The 14,458-nt window shown below is 40.2% G+C and overlaps 1 protein-coding gene across 1 annotated transcript; it reads right to left on the reverse strand.

Annotated features, from left to right (window-relative positions):
• Positions 1-1,259: 1,259 nt before the first annotated feature.
• Positions 1,260-13,581, reverse strand: Srprb (signal recognition particle receptor, B subunit). Its single transcript, XM_005406808.2, has 7 exons — positions 13,378-13,581; positions 12,726-12,820; positions 11,191-11,268; positions 8,095-8,177; positions 5,446-5,582; positions 4,241-4,295; positions 1,260-2,558 (listed from the first exon to the last, which is right to left on the reverse strand). The coding sequence occupies exons 1-7, from the start codon at positions 13,529-13,531 to the stop codon at positions 2,345-2,347; spliced, it is 816 nt and encodes a 271-aa protein (XP_005406865.1). The 5' UTR covers positions 13,532-13,581; the 3' UTR covers positions 1,260-2,344.
• Between the last annotated feature and the right edge of the window lie 877 nt (positions 13,582-14,458).

Consider the following 14,458-nt stretch of genomic DNA (forward strand, 5'->3'; position numbering starts at 1 on the left):
AGTCCCTCAGGCCATCTCTAATCTGGTCAGGACAGAAGCTTCTTCCCAGCATGTATTGAGTGAGCTAGGAGAGAATACAGGTCCACTTTGGGCTCCTCTACTGCAAAGAGAGCTGGTCCCCAAGTCTACTTCAGTGGTCTTAGGTACCCACACAGATCAGGACACCCTTAGAATTTGAAACCAGATACCGCAACTATTCTAAAATCTAGGGGTCTCAGTATCTGAACTTCCTGGGCTTCAAATATGTTTGGTTGACACTCGCAGCAGGGCATCTTATCAGGAACACCCTGCCACAGGCGTTTGGGTGTCCTTTGAGGAAGCAGGCCTCCTCAGCACTGAAGGCCAGCCCACACCTCATGGTGTGTCCACTTCTCCCCTCACTTTTCCCCTCACCCATCCCTTGAAAGTGACTGGCTGTGAGGAGCACAGAGGGTGGCATTTCCATCTCTTACGGGCTCAGAAGGTGTATCAGCCATGTTGACTTTACATTAAACTGTGTAAAATGTGGAAAAGACTCAGCATGTTGGTCAAACAATAAACTGTCCTAATTCTCAACACAAAGCCTGTCTTGTCTGATGTTTTTAAGTGGTGCAATCCTACGTGTTCAAAAACGCGTCTTCAAATGCATGCTGCGGAGACCCTCCCTGGTGTCTGGGTGGTGTGTCCCCTACTCAAGGCCCTTTGTATCCTCTACTCGCCTGAGTCTTCACCAACTTTGAAGGAGTGAGGTCGGCCACACTAGTGAGATTACACCTACCCACATTCCCGGAATCTCGTCTGCCGAAAGGCTGAGGGGAGGGGAGACGCTAGGCAGAAGGGGAAATGATGTCCTTGCCCACTAAGCTTTACTTTTTTTCTGTCTTCCAATTATAAAGTGTGAGGCAGAGCGGGCAAAGGGGTGAGAGCCAGAGTAGACCCTTCATGGGCCAGATGAAGGCCAGACCAAAGGTGTTGCAAGACAAGCAGTCCTTGCACAATTACAGTGTTCAGGAGAACAAGCCTGCACGCCGCCAAAGGAGTGGATGTTCTCACTGGCATGGTGTTGACACAACTGCCCAGGAGACCTGGTCTTTGCCAGGCTAAAGAAATATTTTTGGGGTTCCCTAGATACGGATGTGAAGGGGACACTTATGAATACTCTGCTTAAAGTGCACAGTATGAGCCACACATGGTGGCACCAGCCTGTAATCCTAGCACCTGGGAGGCTGAAGCAGGAGGAATGACAGAAATTCAAGGCCAGTCTGGGCTACATGGCAAGATCCTATCTCAAAAACCAAAAGCCTGCTTTATTTATCAAGAAAGGTATTAACCACTTACAAAAGCAATGAAGAAGCCAAATATTTAAGACAGAACATTACTTTGATTTTTTGTTTTTGTTTTTGTTTTTCTCCGGTACCGGGAACCGAACTCACGACCTTGCGCTTGCCAGGCAGGCGCTTTGCCGCTGAGCTAAATCCCCAGCCCGACAGAACATTACTTTGGAAAGGCAACTTTTTTTAAAAGCATGAATACACACCCCTGAAGTCTACAAAAATACCTTTTTATATTTTTTGTTCCACAGCATTCTAGTTAAGGGTACAAAACAGGAGCTGATTGGGCAGCAAATGGAGAGCCAAGAACCTAGGCCCACTGCAGAGGCTGAAGGGCTTCTAGAGCTTCCACACCCCAGCAAACCACCGGAACACAGGAGAGGCTTTGGGGACTCAGCATTTATAATTCTGTCACCCAGGGACACCAAGGGCTCCTGTCGAGCCTTCCGACACAAGCTGAAGCTGGAGTGAGGACGCGTCAGGGAGCAGACAAAGAGGCCACTGGCAGCTCTCCCTTGTTCTTTTATACTGGTTTTCACACCTGGGAAAACTACCTCTACCCATAAGCCAGAGAATTCACTGACCAGACAATGTATTGCCCAGGCATGGCAGGGGCAACTGGAAATCAACTAGCTTCATAAACACATGGTTTATTTCCAGGAAAGAGACCAAAGCACAGAAGCCAAGGATGAGAAAAAACTTTTCAGACACTAAACACACATCGTAACAGGGTCCTCTATGCGGCATCTGCTTGGTATGTCACAAAGACCTTGACCTTAAATCAAGCTCATGCTAAAGGGACATTTAATACGGGCAAGACGAGAGTCAAATCCAAGTGATTTGTTTGAAAGGGAGCAATAACAGAGAAAGGAACTTGAAAAAAAAACTTCCACGCAGGTGTGAACAGTCACTTGTTTCTAGAACAAGGGAATGTTCCTAACTACACTTTGTACCCTTTATCAACTCCAGACAACCACAGCTTTTTCCAGTACTGCCGTTCACGCACACCAGGGCTGGTGCTCTGGAGCTGCCTCTCAGGCAATCTTAGCCAGCCACTTCTCCAAGTCCTGGATGTCAGCAGAGCCCACATCCGCTCTCCCGCCCTTGGCACTGCACTCAAGGAACTCCACCTTGAGGGGCAGCTGTGAGAACTCGAACTCTTTGCCTTTCTTTCCGAGATGAGTAGGGACGCTACTGGAACTGTCCAGTGTGCTGGGGGCAGCAGAGCGGGTAACTCGCAAGGTGTTGCTGTGGGACAAAAGGAAAACAAGTCAGGAACCAAAAATTTTATCCAGCAATTAAAGCACATTACTTAATATTTTCACATGAAGACTTAATCATAAAACTGCCAATTCTGCAGTTAAGGCTGCTGAATAACCATGTACATAAGCAGATGTGGGTCCAACCTTACTCGGCCAGAGAACAACAGGGCAGAGTAGACACTGGTGCCACTGAGCCCAGGGCCCCGAGTGATGCCATTTTAAAATACATTGTTGTTATAAAAACTTAAATTTCTGAAAATGTGGATAGACAGTATATTTTTATCTTTAGCTCATTTGGATATGATGCTTATAAATTCACAAGCTTCAGACTCTTACCTAATTTGGTGCAAAATTACTATTCTCCAACCTTTTCAACCACAGCAACTTTCCCGATTTATGTTGCCTTCTGCCCCCTGCTGGCCTTACTAAAAGTACATAAGCAGCATGTTTGCAGAGCCTTTCTGTCCCCAAGGCACAGAGAACACATGCTGCCACCTGGATTTCTTATAAAATAAAGCATTCCCATGTTGTCAGCCTAATGGTAAGTGGTGCACACAGTCTCAAGAGGGAGCATTAGGAGAAGGTAACAGACAAACAGTGTCAAAAGGAACAGAAACCCTGGGAACTGTTCTATAAAGAGCCAGGAATGCAGGAGCTTGAGCTTTCTAGGCCACATTTGGTCCCTTGCATATTTTTGCTGCTACTTTTTTTAACCTGTCTTTAAAAATGTCAAACTACTCAGCTTACAGGCGTAGGCAGGAGTTTGCTCTGCCTGAAGTCAACTAGATCCTACCAGACTCTGCACTGAGCAAAGAACTGCACCACGGCCACCTTGGAGAGCAGGGCCTGGCATGTATCAGATGCACCATCAGGTGTTTGTTAAAGGAGTAACTAACTCATGGTTGCAGAAAATGTGTATAGTATCTTCTTCATCAGGTCCTTGTCTTTAGGGAAAAGTCCTTACACAGAAGTAGTAAGCAAAGATAACTTGCTTTACTATAATGCTGATGATTTCTTCTGTCTAAACTCAAGCTTTTGACTAGTTCTTATCGAACTGGCATAATGGACATGCTGGGTGCCTTAAAATTCAAAAGCTTACAGTTCAATTTACAATTTTTTAAAGAATAAAGCAGGATAAATATTACTATCAAATAGCTTTAAAATAATATAAGAAGCTATGAAAGAGTATCATAGATTTTTATATTCTTCCCAAGTGTTCTTTTCTTATTCTGACAATAATAATTTCTAATAGCTTTCAAATTCTTTTACTTTCTTTTTTCCTGACTCTCCAGTATTATTTAGTTTTCTTTATTTTTCTATGCATCACTAAACACTTTTACATGCATTCGGAGTGATGCACAGGTGTATTCATTGAAATAACACTGTTTTCAACTTAGTTTGTAAAACCTTTGAACAGTGGTAAAATAAATTGAACCAATGATTTCAATAAAGATTTGCATGAAATTTTAAAATATCTATGAACATCTCATTAGCACTTTTTATACTTCCATTAATTCTTTTAATTACTTATTAAGTATATTTCACACTAGTTTACAGACTGTAATTGTGATTGATAATCACATACAACCAACAAAAGAAACACGAATATACTCCTTAGGGTCTGAGTGTTAAAACGTATTTATCCAAAGAGTCTCCATTCACACTTACAGTTCCTTCTCAAGCTGTTGCTGAATTAACTTTGCTGATTTTGCCATTGCAATATCTATAAAGAAATAAAAATGTTGTTTTAATTTAAACCAAAGTAAGTCTCACTCCAAGACTTCTTGCACAGAAAGAAAAATTACTATATTTTACTGTTTAGCTCAGCGGCATAGCACCTGCATGGCAAGCACAAGATCCTGAGTTTGATTCCTGGTACTATAAAACAAAAAAATTACTATTTAAACCAGTAAGTTTCTTCCCATTCCTTTTCAAAGGAAGCTTTTATGACTATTTCCTTCTATATTAATGTTTATAAACTTATGCTTACATCCTTAAACAGGTTTTCCATGCTTTACACACCTTTCAATTAAAAAAAAAAAAAAAAAATATATATATATATATTCATTCAGTAAAGAAACTATATCAGCAATGTGAATGTAGTAAGAACTTTCTTTGCAACAGATGATACCCTGCCTGTCCTTTAAAAGTAACCTCAGCATGATTCCAGCTGGTAACTAGAGGGTATGTTATGATCAAGTATACCACTGGTAAGAAATGAGCCTAGTCTGACAAAAAGCCCAGGCCAGATAAACATTAACTCCCTTCTTATACTAATAAGAGAAATGGAAGGTTGGTAATGATATCAAGTGCACCCTTGGTTTTAGGTGTAATTATTATCTGATCAATTCTGAGAAATGCTTTGAGTTCTTCACAGAATCACAAGTGTATATATGAAAGAGACCTGAAAAGACTGACTAGTCTATTTAGCTTACTGGTAACAGAACTGAAACCCATTTTAATCGGCTATGACTTGAAACTTCTCAGTGGTTATCAGGTTAAAGGGAAACAAACTCCCCTTGTTAAAATTTGCTGAATGGTAAACTTGTTTGGAAGGAGAGACTCCATCCTCTTCCTCCAAAATTGTGTACTCACATGACATATTGTCCACTCTGGCAAATTTAATTTTGAAAAGTAAAATAATTTATAAACTTTAAAAAAATAATAAAAAGTACTGTATCAATAGTCCCTCTTGTGAATCCTTAAGACTAGTGAAAAGGTAGGAACAAAAATAGATTTTCAGAAAATCCTTCAAATTACAGTTCATTACAACTATGTCCATCTTCAATAATGGCAAGTATAGGTACTGAACTAATGCTTAGTAGCACTCCCCCAAAAAACTCAATCATTACTGCCAGGAAACATGACAGCACCTTGCTTATTGCAGGCTATTAAGAATGATGGTGTGTTCTTCAGACCCATACTGTCTAGGAGGACTTGATACAGAAACTCAGCCACATCTTTCACCTCTCGCTGGAATGAGGCACTGTCCACAACAAACACAAAAGCCCTGGAGGGAGGGAAAAAAACAGGCATGTGAACATTTCACACGGAATCATTACCTTGAAAAACTACCCTTAATCTCTTAAAGTTCAATCCTGGTGAATGATACACAACAAATACGAACCCAGGATTGTGTACACGTATTCACACCACACAACACTGCTTACAACAAAGAACTTTCAAGTGCTACTAGGAATCAATAACTGAGGCCAAAAAGACACCAATAAATGATATCTGCCCTTAAAGACACAGAAGTCATAGAAAACTGTATAACGGCCAGTAGAGAGTAACAGGAACAAAGAGGAGGGTCATTCAAATGATACCAGGTCAAAGAAGACTTAAAGGAAGACATAACCATAGAGTTGGATTTCAGTTAGCCAAAGGCAGACTCTGGAAAATGGTATGTTTGAGTCCAAACAAGTGAAGTACACCTTGGAGAAATGAAGGCAAGCAGGTATTGGGAGATGGGGAAAGCAGGGAACCACCTCAGACAGCAACACGGTGTGACACCCTGGCCAGTTTAGTTTATGCTTTTGTCTTATGAAGACTACTGGCACCTAAATGGAAGAAAGAGAAATCACAGAAGGCAACTGAATTAGAAGAATAAAAAAAGTTAGTAATTCAGTGAGAATGTTATGCGAAGGTTACACTCAGCTAACACAATCTGGAAAACATGGTACAGAAAAGACAAGGACAGAGATGATAAAGTTCAATAAAGTCAACAGATGTCTAAGATTTGGAAACTCAGAATGGGAAAACAATATTATCTCTTAGAAACATCATCTGAAGAGATAACGGCGAGAATTTCCCAGAATTGAAGAAAGATGTGAATCTGGTCCAGCATAGCACACTTGAATTCCATACATCACAAAGCTGAGTCTTCACCTGGACAGAAAGTAGAACCAGAGATTACCTATGACAATTAGACTGGCAATAAATAAATAAAGGACAGTAAGATTGGCAACAGCATGCTCCTCGATAACAACAGGTTCGGGAGTCTGCCTTCCCTGTGACCACAGACAGAACTGCCACCTCAGACTTTATACCAGCTAAACTGTCATTCAAAAATGACAGCCAAATACCCCAAAGACAATTTCAATTGAAAAAAGGATAAGAAAAGTTACTACTTGTCACTCTGTCTGAAATATTTCTAAAAGATATACTGTGAAAAATAACCTAAAAGGAAGGAGTAGAATGAAAGAATTTCAAAAAAGAACAACGAAATCATAAATATGCTGATAAATCCAAGCAAACACGTAAGAGAAAAAATTCACAATTGTTGTGATTAAAAAGAAGCATAAAAGGTGTTGCAAGGTTCAAGAAAAGGAAACTATTATTTATTTTATACTGATGTGCAGTGTGTAAAGGAGTAGGGGAGAATCATGAAAAGGAGAGAAATAACATTTTCAGACCAGTAAAGGGATACCACAGAGATTAAGGAAACTTGATTAAGCCAGAAGGTAGAAATAAAAAGAGTCCCATACCAATATAGGAAACACCTTTTCAGTATGTATGTATTGTTATTAAAATGTCTTCGAACTCAACTTACCTTCATATTTCCAATGTTCTATTTCCCCCCAAATACTTCAGACAGTAATTAAAATCCAAACCGCAAAATATTTAGAATTGACAACAGGAAAACAAAAAAAAAACTGTAATGGGAAATTAACATCCATGGATGGCAAAATTTAGCAGTCCTACATTCGTCTCAGTTGTCTAAAGAAACAGTCACATTTTTATCTGTGGCAAATTGCTCGTCACCACCCCCTTGTGGGGAAAGAGGCAATAAAAAAATAAAAATCTAAATCTACACATGTTCATCAAAAAGTAAAGAACCAATTAGCTCATTCCATCAAATCTAAGATGCTATCAGTTAAAAACAAACTATTATTTTAGGCACTGCCAAGACAGGGAAAATACTGCCAAATTAAACTATCACATCTATCAACTGTAAGATGCATTCCCAATTCAGAGATGTTAAAATGTGTCCTCAAGTAACTGATATGGTATACAAATTTCCCTCCTCAATCCTCATCCAGGTTGAAGAAAGCATCTGAAACTGTAGCACAGGAATTTTAGGAAAGAATTTTAAGAGTCAATAATACAATGGCAGATGCTAAAATATGAAAATATTATGCACTCTTTCTTGAGGTATCCATTTTAGGTAATTTAAGAAAAGACTTACATATACTGTTTAATCGCTTCCAGGATCTACTGAAGCCTTAAAATTCTTTTCTCAGATTTTAATAGTCCTACATATCATTAAACTCATTTCTAGGGTAAAAAAATTTATAATGATGATAATAAGCAACCCTTCCCACACTCTGAAAAACGTTCCTTAAGCATTATCTCACACACTCCTAGCAAAGATGGGCTTGCAACCCAGAAATGGTTGACCTCAGGTCCATGTGCACTCTTGCAGGGTAACATCATGCTGACTCCAGAATCCCCCATTACGTGTGAACTCAACACAGGACGTAGAGAGCTCAGCAAGCACATTTCGCTTCTTTCCCACTCACCTGGCTGAAGACTTAAACCGCTCTAAGAACTGAAGCCTCAAGCTTTCATGCCCAGGAAGGTCAATCAAGGTCAAACTATTGCCCTGAGGATGGCAGCAAAAATAATTAATTAGTGTTTCAGTCCAGTTCCATCTTTACAATGTAAACCTTTAGTGTCAGGTTAGAGAATCTGGTGTCTAATGAATGAATCAAATATTCACTGTAATTAATGAACTAAACATGTCGATGGAGCATTTTCTAGTAAAACACTGGCCAAAAGCTGGGGATGTATCTGCATTGGCAAAGTACTTAACGAACACGCACGAGGCTCTGCGTTTAATTTCTAGCACCAGCAGGAATAAATAATGACAATCGCTTCTCGGCCTTTTGGCTAAGATCAAGTATAGGAATAAATAATGACAAAACACTACTGGAAGCTCCAGGGTATAAGCAGTGAGCAAAGACATGGTTCTTGACCTAACATGAATCCAATGTAAAACTGCTTATGAATTTACAACTTTATTAAATGTTCTCAGGGTACTGTGAAACTTGTCTCTGGGGAAGTCAGGGAAAAGTGGTCCCTGTGAGGCTTGGAAGATATATACCAGGATGAGTAAAAGCAAAAACATGTAAAAATGATGATAAATATTAAACAAACTGAAATAAGAACTTAATAATTGACAGCACATGTTGTCATTGGGATTCTCAATTCTGACAACAAAGCATCCTTTCATCATTTCTACCCTTAATTTAATTTTTAAATATGTGTCTACTAGACACATTGTTTATTTGTTCCAAATCTGTCAATATTTTGTGTCAGTTGTGGCAGAGGGGTGTGTGTGTGTGTTTTCCCAATTGAACTCTACCACTGCTCTACCACTGAGCTACATTTCCAGACCTTTTTCTTCTGAGACAGGGTCTGAGCTACCCAAGCTGGACTTGGAATCATGAGCCTGCCTCGGTCTCTCAAGTAGCTGGGATTACAGGTATACACCACCATGCCTGGCAGTGCCAATTCTTGACCATCTATGGAGGGAATCCATTATGCATCCTTTTAGGTCTGATAGCTAGGCCTTTATTCTCAACTTAATGATCAGTGCATATGTGGCTGCACTACATGAAGAGACTTACATGTGACTCTGGTCCTGTGTGAGACCCATCAGTCACTTCTCATTTCAGGTTTACCTTAGAGCCAACCATGATCATGGTTCAGCAGGAGGAAATCAGTACCGTGTACAAATTTGATATAATCACAACTGGATTATGACCTTTCAGACACCATAGGCAGTTCTTTATAGACAAACAAAAACACCTACTAGCCTTTTTAAAAAAATACTGGTGAGAGTCTGGAGATTCCAAGTTGGGGCTTCCTACTCAATCGCAAAAGCACTGTACCCTGCAGTATTAGCAAATTAGAAGATATATAAGTAAATAAGGGTGAGAGAGTGATGAAAGAAGGAAGCAAAGTTCTGTCTATTCATTGAAAACATAATACAAGCCACATACACAATGTTAAACTTCCTAGTAAACATATTTTTAAAAATTAAGTGAAGTGAATTTTAACAAGTTATTTAATCCAATATATCCAAAAAATTAATAATGTAATAAAAAATTATTAATACTTTATGTCCTTCTTTTTCCTATCATTTCTTCAAAATCTGGTGGGTACTTTACACTTACAGCACACCCCTAGTTGGACACATCTTATTTCAGGTGTTTAATAGGTACACATGACCTTGTATGTACTGTAAGATAAAGGTCTAAGGTATACCCTGGAATACCCAAGTTAAAAAATCTGCTACAGTGATTCCCAAAATTAATGATCTCCCAAATGTGAAGTTTCAAAATCTAAATCCCTGGAAATTTAAAAAAGTCTGGGCCAGAAAAATAGTACCATCATTGAAAACAAAAACTAAAACAAAAAAAGTCCCCAAGACATTTAAGTGGATGTTCCTTTATCTTTGCTTACAATATTTAACTCTGGAGACACCAGAAAGGGGAAAGCACAAGAAAAAGGGGCAGAGATCATAGTTTAATTCATGCTTTCACCTATCCTTTCACCCCTCCAATCAGCTACCTAGCCCTCACTCATTTAATCACCAAAACTCATACAACATTTTAATGGACTTCGTGGTCGATGTCTACATTCTGGAGCTACAGAGGTACATAAAAATGTTTTTTCACAATACTTTATGGGTATTTTTGAAATGTATTAATATATACTCTACATCACCAACCAAAACACTGTAAAAGCAAATAATATAAACTATGCAAACAAAATTAAGTATTAGTAAGTCTCTAATTAAATAAAAATTTAATTCCATGGTACAGCCACACAATGGAATACTAACTACATAGTTCATAAATCAACCAGATAGTACTGCATTCAAATATAGGACAAAAAAAAGCCAGGCTGTAGCAGCCACACTGTTTGATGAAAAAATAGCAGGCAGAACAGTGTGTTAAAAAAGAAAAACTAAAGGATATGCTATATATATATATATATCCACAGAACATCTGGAAAATTATATACAAAAAATTAAGTTTCTTTTGTTTGTTTGTTCTGGTCCTTTTGAGACAAGATCTCACTATGCTGTTTGGGCTGTCCTTGTGCTCACTCTGTAGCCCCGGCTAGTCTCAAACTTGTAATGATCCTCCTGCCTCTGCCTCCCAAATGCTGGGATTACTGGCGTGTGCCACCACAACCAGCAATAAAAAAATGAACAGTTAATGCTTCTGAGGAAAAGACTAAATGACAGACCCAAGAAAAAAAATTATTTTCCAAAATTTTTGTCCTATATACATATATTGCCTATTTAAAACATAAAAGAAAATAAAGAGGCTTAACGCTGATTCTGAAGAATAGCAAAGTTGAAAAAACAAAATATAAGAATAAAATGTGATGAAATGCTATTGTATATAAATTATAACAAAGGTACACATAATTAAATCTGCTGCATATATTGTCAAGAGTAAAATTTGTCATATAGAGTATGTTCACAAAGATAAAGCTACTAATAGTGCCTAAAACCTCACTAATTCATTCTAGGAATGTCCTGTCTTGACATGCCGCAGTAAGTAGGAGCGTCAGACTCCAGCCCTCCAGGAACATCTTACCCTGTTATTGTTGACTCTGTACACAGCAGAGCTGTCAGTAATAGAGGTCTGCGTGTCTCTGTAATGGCCTGTTAACAGCTGTAGACAACAAGATGGAAGCGATCAGAGTAAACATATTACAGTAAGAGCAAACCTAACTTGAGTAATAATGTTCTAATTCTCCCAAGGATAAGGTCAAATAAATGAATGCTGCTTATAATAGGGGAAAGGATCATGTTGGGCGTTTTTAGCCTGTACAAAAATATGATTAACTACAAATTTCATTCATCTCTCCTCAGAGAAAACAAAAACAATATTCTTTTCAAACCATGGTGAGTGGCTAAATTTACTGACCTCTGTAAACATTCTTAACCATCAAAAATGACTCAAGATTATATTTCTTTTGTGCCTAGAAAAATAGTATCTCTACTCCAAAGGAAGATTAAAAACCAGAAAACCTCTTTTCTCCACAGTAAAATACATACTCAAAAGTGAACACTCAAAAATACTAAAATGCTCAGTACTGAATACATTAAAAATAAATATTAATGAAAAGGAGCCTAAAATGTTAACAACAACAAAAAAAGTTATCTATTTAAAAAAAGTCTGACAAAATTGAACTGTTAACTTGTTGGAACCATGCTGGGAGTATTACAGCACAATCAGCAACAGCTGACTCAGGCTTTCATTTATTGTTTTTTCAGTTGTTTAAATTTTTACAAGTGATGAAGAAAGGTTAGTAATGTAGGTTAAACTTAAAAGATTATTGTGCCTACGGCGCAAGAAACTAAAAAGTATCCTAGTATTATCTGATTCAGCAAAGACGTTGCTAAATGGGTAAAGTTTGACATCCATCTTCATTTGTTATTTTCATCCTTCTTGTGAACACAAACAAAAATATCGACCAACACTCATGTCACTTATCAGACTTAATGACAATAAATTTACTGGAAAAGAATCTTGCAAACTGGGATGCAACTGGTTTTGCAAATAATGGTCCAACTGCAATCACAGCTTGGCTACTCTTACAAAACGCATTCTAAAAAGGCTATACAGAATTTATAACATATTTTATGATGAAGAATAATATATATTGTTTTTTAAAGTGTCATATTTTAGTGCATGTCAGATTTTGGATTAGGGATGCTAAACCGGAGGAAAAAAAAAATCTATGGAAATATTCCAAATCTGAAAGACTGCAAAATCTTAAAATATTTCCAAACAAAAAATCCTGTTAAATTCTCAGAAGGGTTTCTTACCCCCAAATTATAAACTGTATGTATGTCTCTGGCTTCTGTGTCTCCAACTGTTCTGCCACCCTTAGCCACAAAACACATAAAACCTTTGTGATAAAGACTAAATGCAGGGCAAAAAGAAATAATTTTGGCTCACAGATTTTCCAGGATTCTTTTTGTCCTCACAGGTTAAGTCAAGAATTAACTCCCAAATTTGTCCGCATAAATTTCTTTTACCAAATGAGATATCTGATCACACGAATACTGGGATGCCATTATTTTTTCGGTTAAAAGAGATGTACCGTAAATCACAGCACTTACCCTGACGAACAGCAGCGTTTTCCCGGAGTCACAAAGCCCCACAAGAAGAACGGCTCTTTGACTGCTCTTTCTGCTCCAGATGAACTTCCACAACACTGTAAAGAAAAAAAGACGGCAAAATTATGCGCTGATAATCAATGGTACTAACAGCCACCTAAGGACAAAACACCGCATCCGATTTACTTTTTGATTACCACCATTATAACCGTTACTGTTGTAGCTAGGAACCCTCCGGAGTGCCGGCCACTATCAATTCTCAACTTCCCCTACCCTTTTCTGTACCCCATACCCAGAATGTGGATACCCTGAGTTGTGTGTGCCCCCAGAGCCCACCTCGCAAACACAGGAAGCTCAAAGTGGGTGCAGAGACCGTGCGAGTCTCGGCAGTAAGAGGAGTGGAAGGGGAGGAACCGCGCGCTCAGGCACGGCGGGCACCAAGAAGGGTAACCGCATCCCTGTGACCCGAGGGTCGCCCGCAATGCCCGCTTGCACGCAGCGCTGCCACCGCCGCTTCACCAAGAGCGCGGGGGGCACAGGAGGTGAACCTCACAATCCAGATGTCGCCCAGGTGTTCATCCGGGGCCTTTCCAAGCGCGCCGAAGCCCGGAACCTGCCCGCCCCGCAGCCGCATAACCACCGACCGCTTCTTTACCCAGCGTCAGCAGCACGGCGGCGACCGCCAGCACTACTGACAACAGCGTCGGGTCCCTCTGCTGCAGCTCTTGTCTCAAGGAGTCCAGGTAGGGCTGGAAGGTGCCCCCTGCAGCGCCGCCATCCCCTACACGCCGGGAGTCGACAGTAGCCATGGGTGAAGTGCGTGGTCTTCGGTGGCGGAAAAAGCCACGTGGCCCTAGGTTCCGCGCAGGCGCGGGAAGCGGAGCATCATGGGAGTGGTAGTCCCTAAACTGCGTTCCCGCCTTGGAGCTGCGAGCTTGCCAAGTACCTGATGGGAGTTGTAGTTCGCGGGCGCATCGTGCGCCTCTAAAACCAGAAAGACAGAATTATTAGATGAGAAACACTCTCATTCTTTGATATTTGTCGTTTGTTTGCCTCCTACAGTCTTTCTCTCTTTCTTTTTTGCGGTACTGGAGGTTGAACCTAGGAGCTACATGCCCAACACTTTTAATTTTTTTTTTATTTTGAGGCAAAGTTGCTCTAAATTAGCCAGCTGGGCTCGAACTTCCGGCCTCAGCCTCCCAGAGTGCTGAGGTAACCAGGCATGTGGCACGCAGCTGGGTTTGCCGCCTTCTTTGTGGCTGTTGAGAGAACGATGAAATGGAATAAGGAAGAGGCTCTTGCAATTTCCATCGAGGATTTCCAGTGGATCTCTACGTGAGATGAGATTGCGAGGAGCTCCCGCATCCCTACACACATTTAAACTGAATATAACAGGGCAAGGGATGTGACCGCGGGGTGTGCTGCGTGCTGTGGGAGAACCCAAGGCGTGCCGAATCCATCACAAACGCGATGAAAAGCTGCTGGAGACCAGCTGAGTTCTTCCTGAAGGACGAGTCAGCCCGGATAGGCGGTTAAAGGGAAAAGGATGCCTCACACACGAGAAAATGAGTCTAAGGTGCAGGAAACGTGGTGATTCACTGTTCCTAAGGGTACACCTAGGGCTGAAAACTCAAAATGACTGCTTTAAAGGAAACAGCCCAGAGCCTGGCATGGTGGCCTATGTCTGTAAGACCAGCGTTCGGGAGACTGAGGCAGGAGCATCCCCAGAGTTCGAG

The sequence above is a fragment of the Chinchilla lanigera genome, unplaced genomic scaffold (genome assembly GCF_000276665.1).
Source record: "Chinchilla lanigera isolate Chin_1 unplaced genomic scaffold, ChiLan1.0 scaffold00100, whole genome shotgun sequence".
Taxonomy (NCBI): domain Eukaryota; kingdom Metazoa; phylum Chordata; class Mammalia; order Rodentia; family Chinchillidae; genus Chinchilla; species Chinchilla lanigera.

What these genes read in the sequence shown, in the direction of transcription:
- Srprb (XM_005406808.2), bottom strand. Translation starts at nt 13,531, where the DNA reads ATGGCTACTGTCGACTCCCGGCGTGTAGGGGATGGCGGCGCTGCAGGG. An exon ending in AAACGCTGCTGTTCGTCAGG is followed by an intron (nt 11,269 to 12,725) that starts GTAAGTGCTGTG and finishes TGTTGTCTACAG; the next exon opens with CTGTTAACAGGCCATTACAG. An exon ending in CAACAGCTTGAGAAGGAACT is followed by an intron (nt 2,559 to 4,240) that starts GTAAGTGTGAAT and finishes TTTGTCCCACAG; the next exon opens with CAACACCTTGCGAGTTACCC.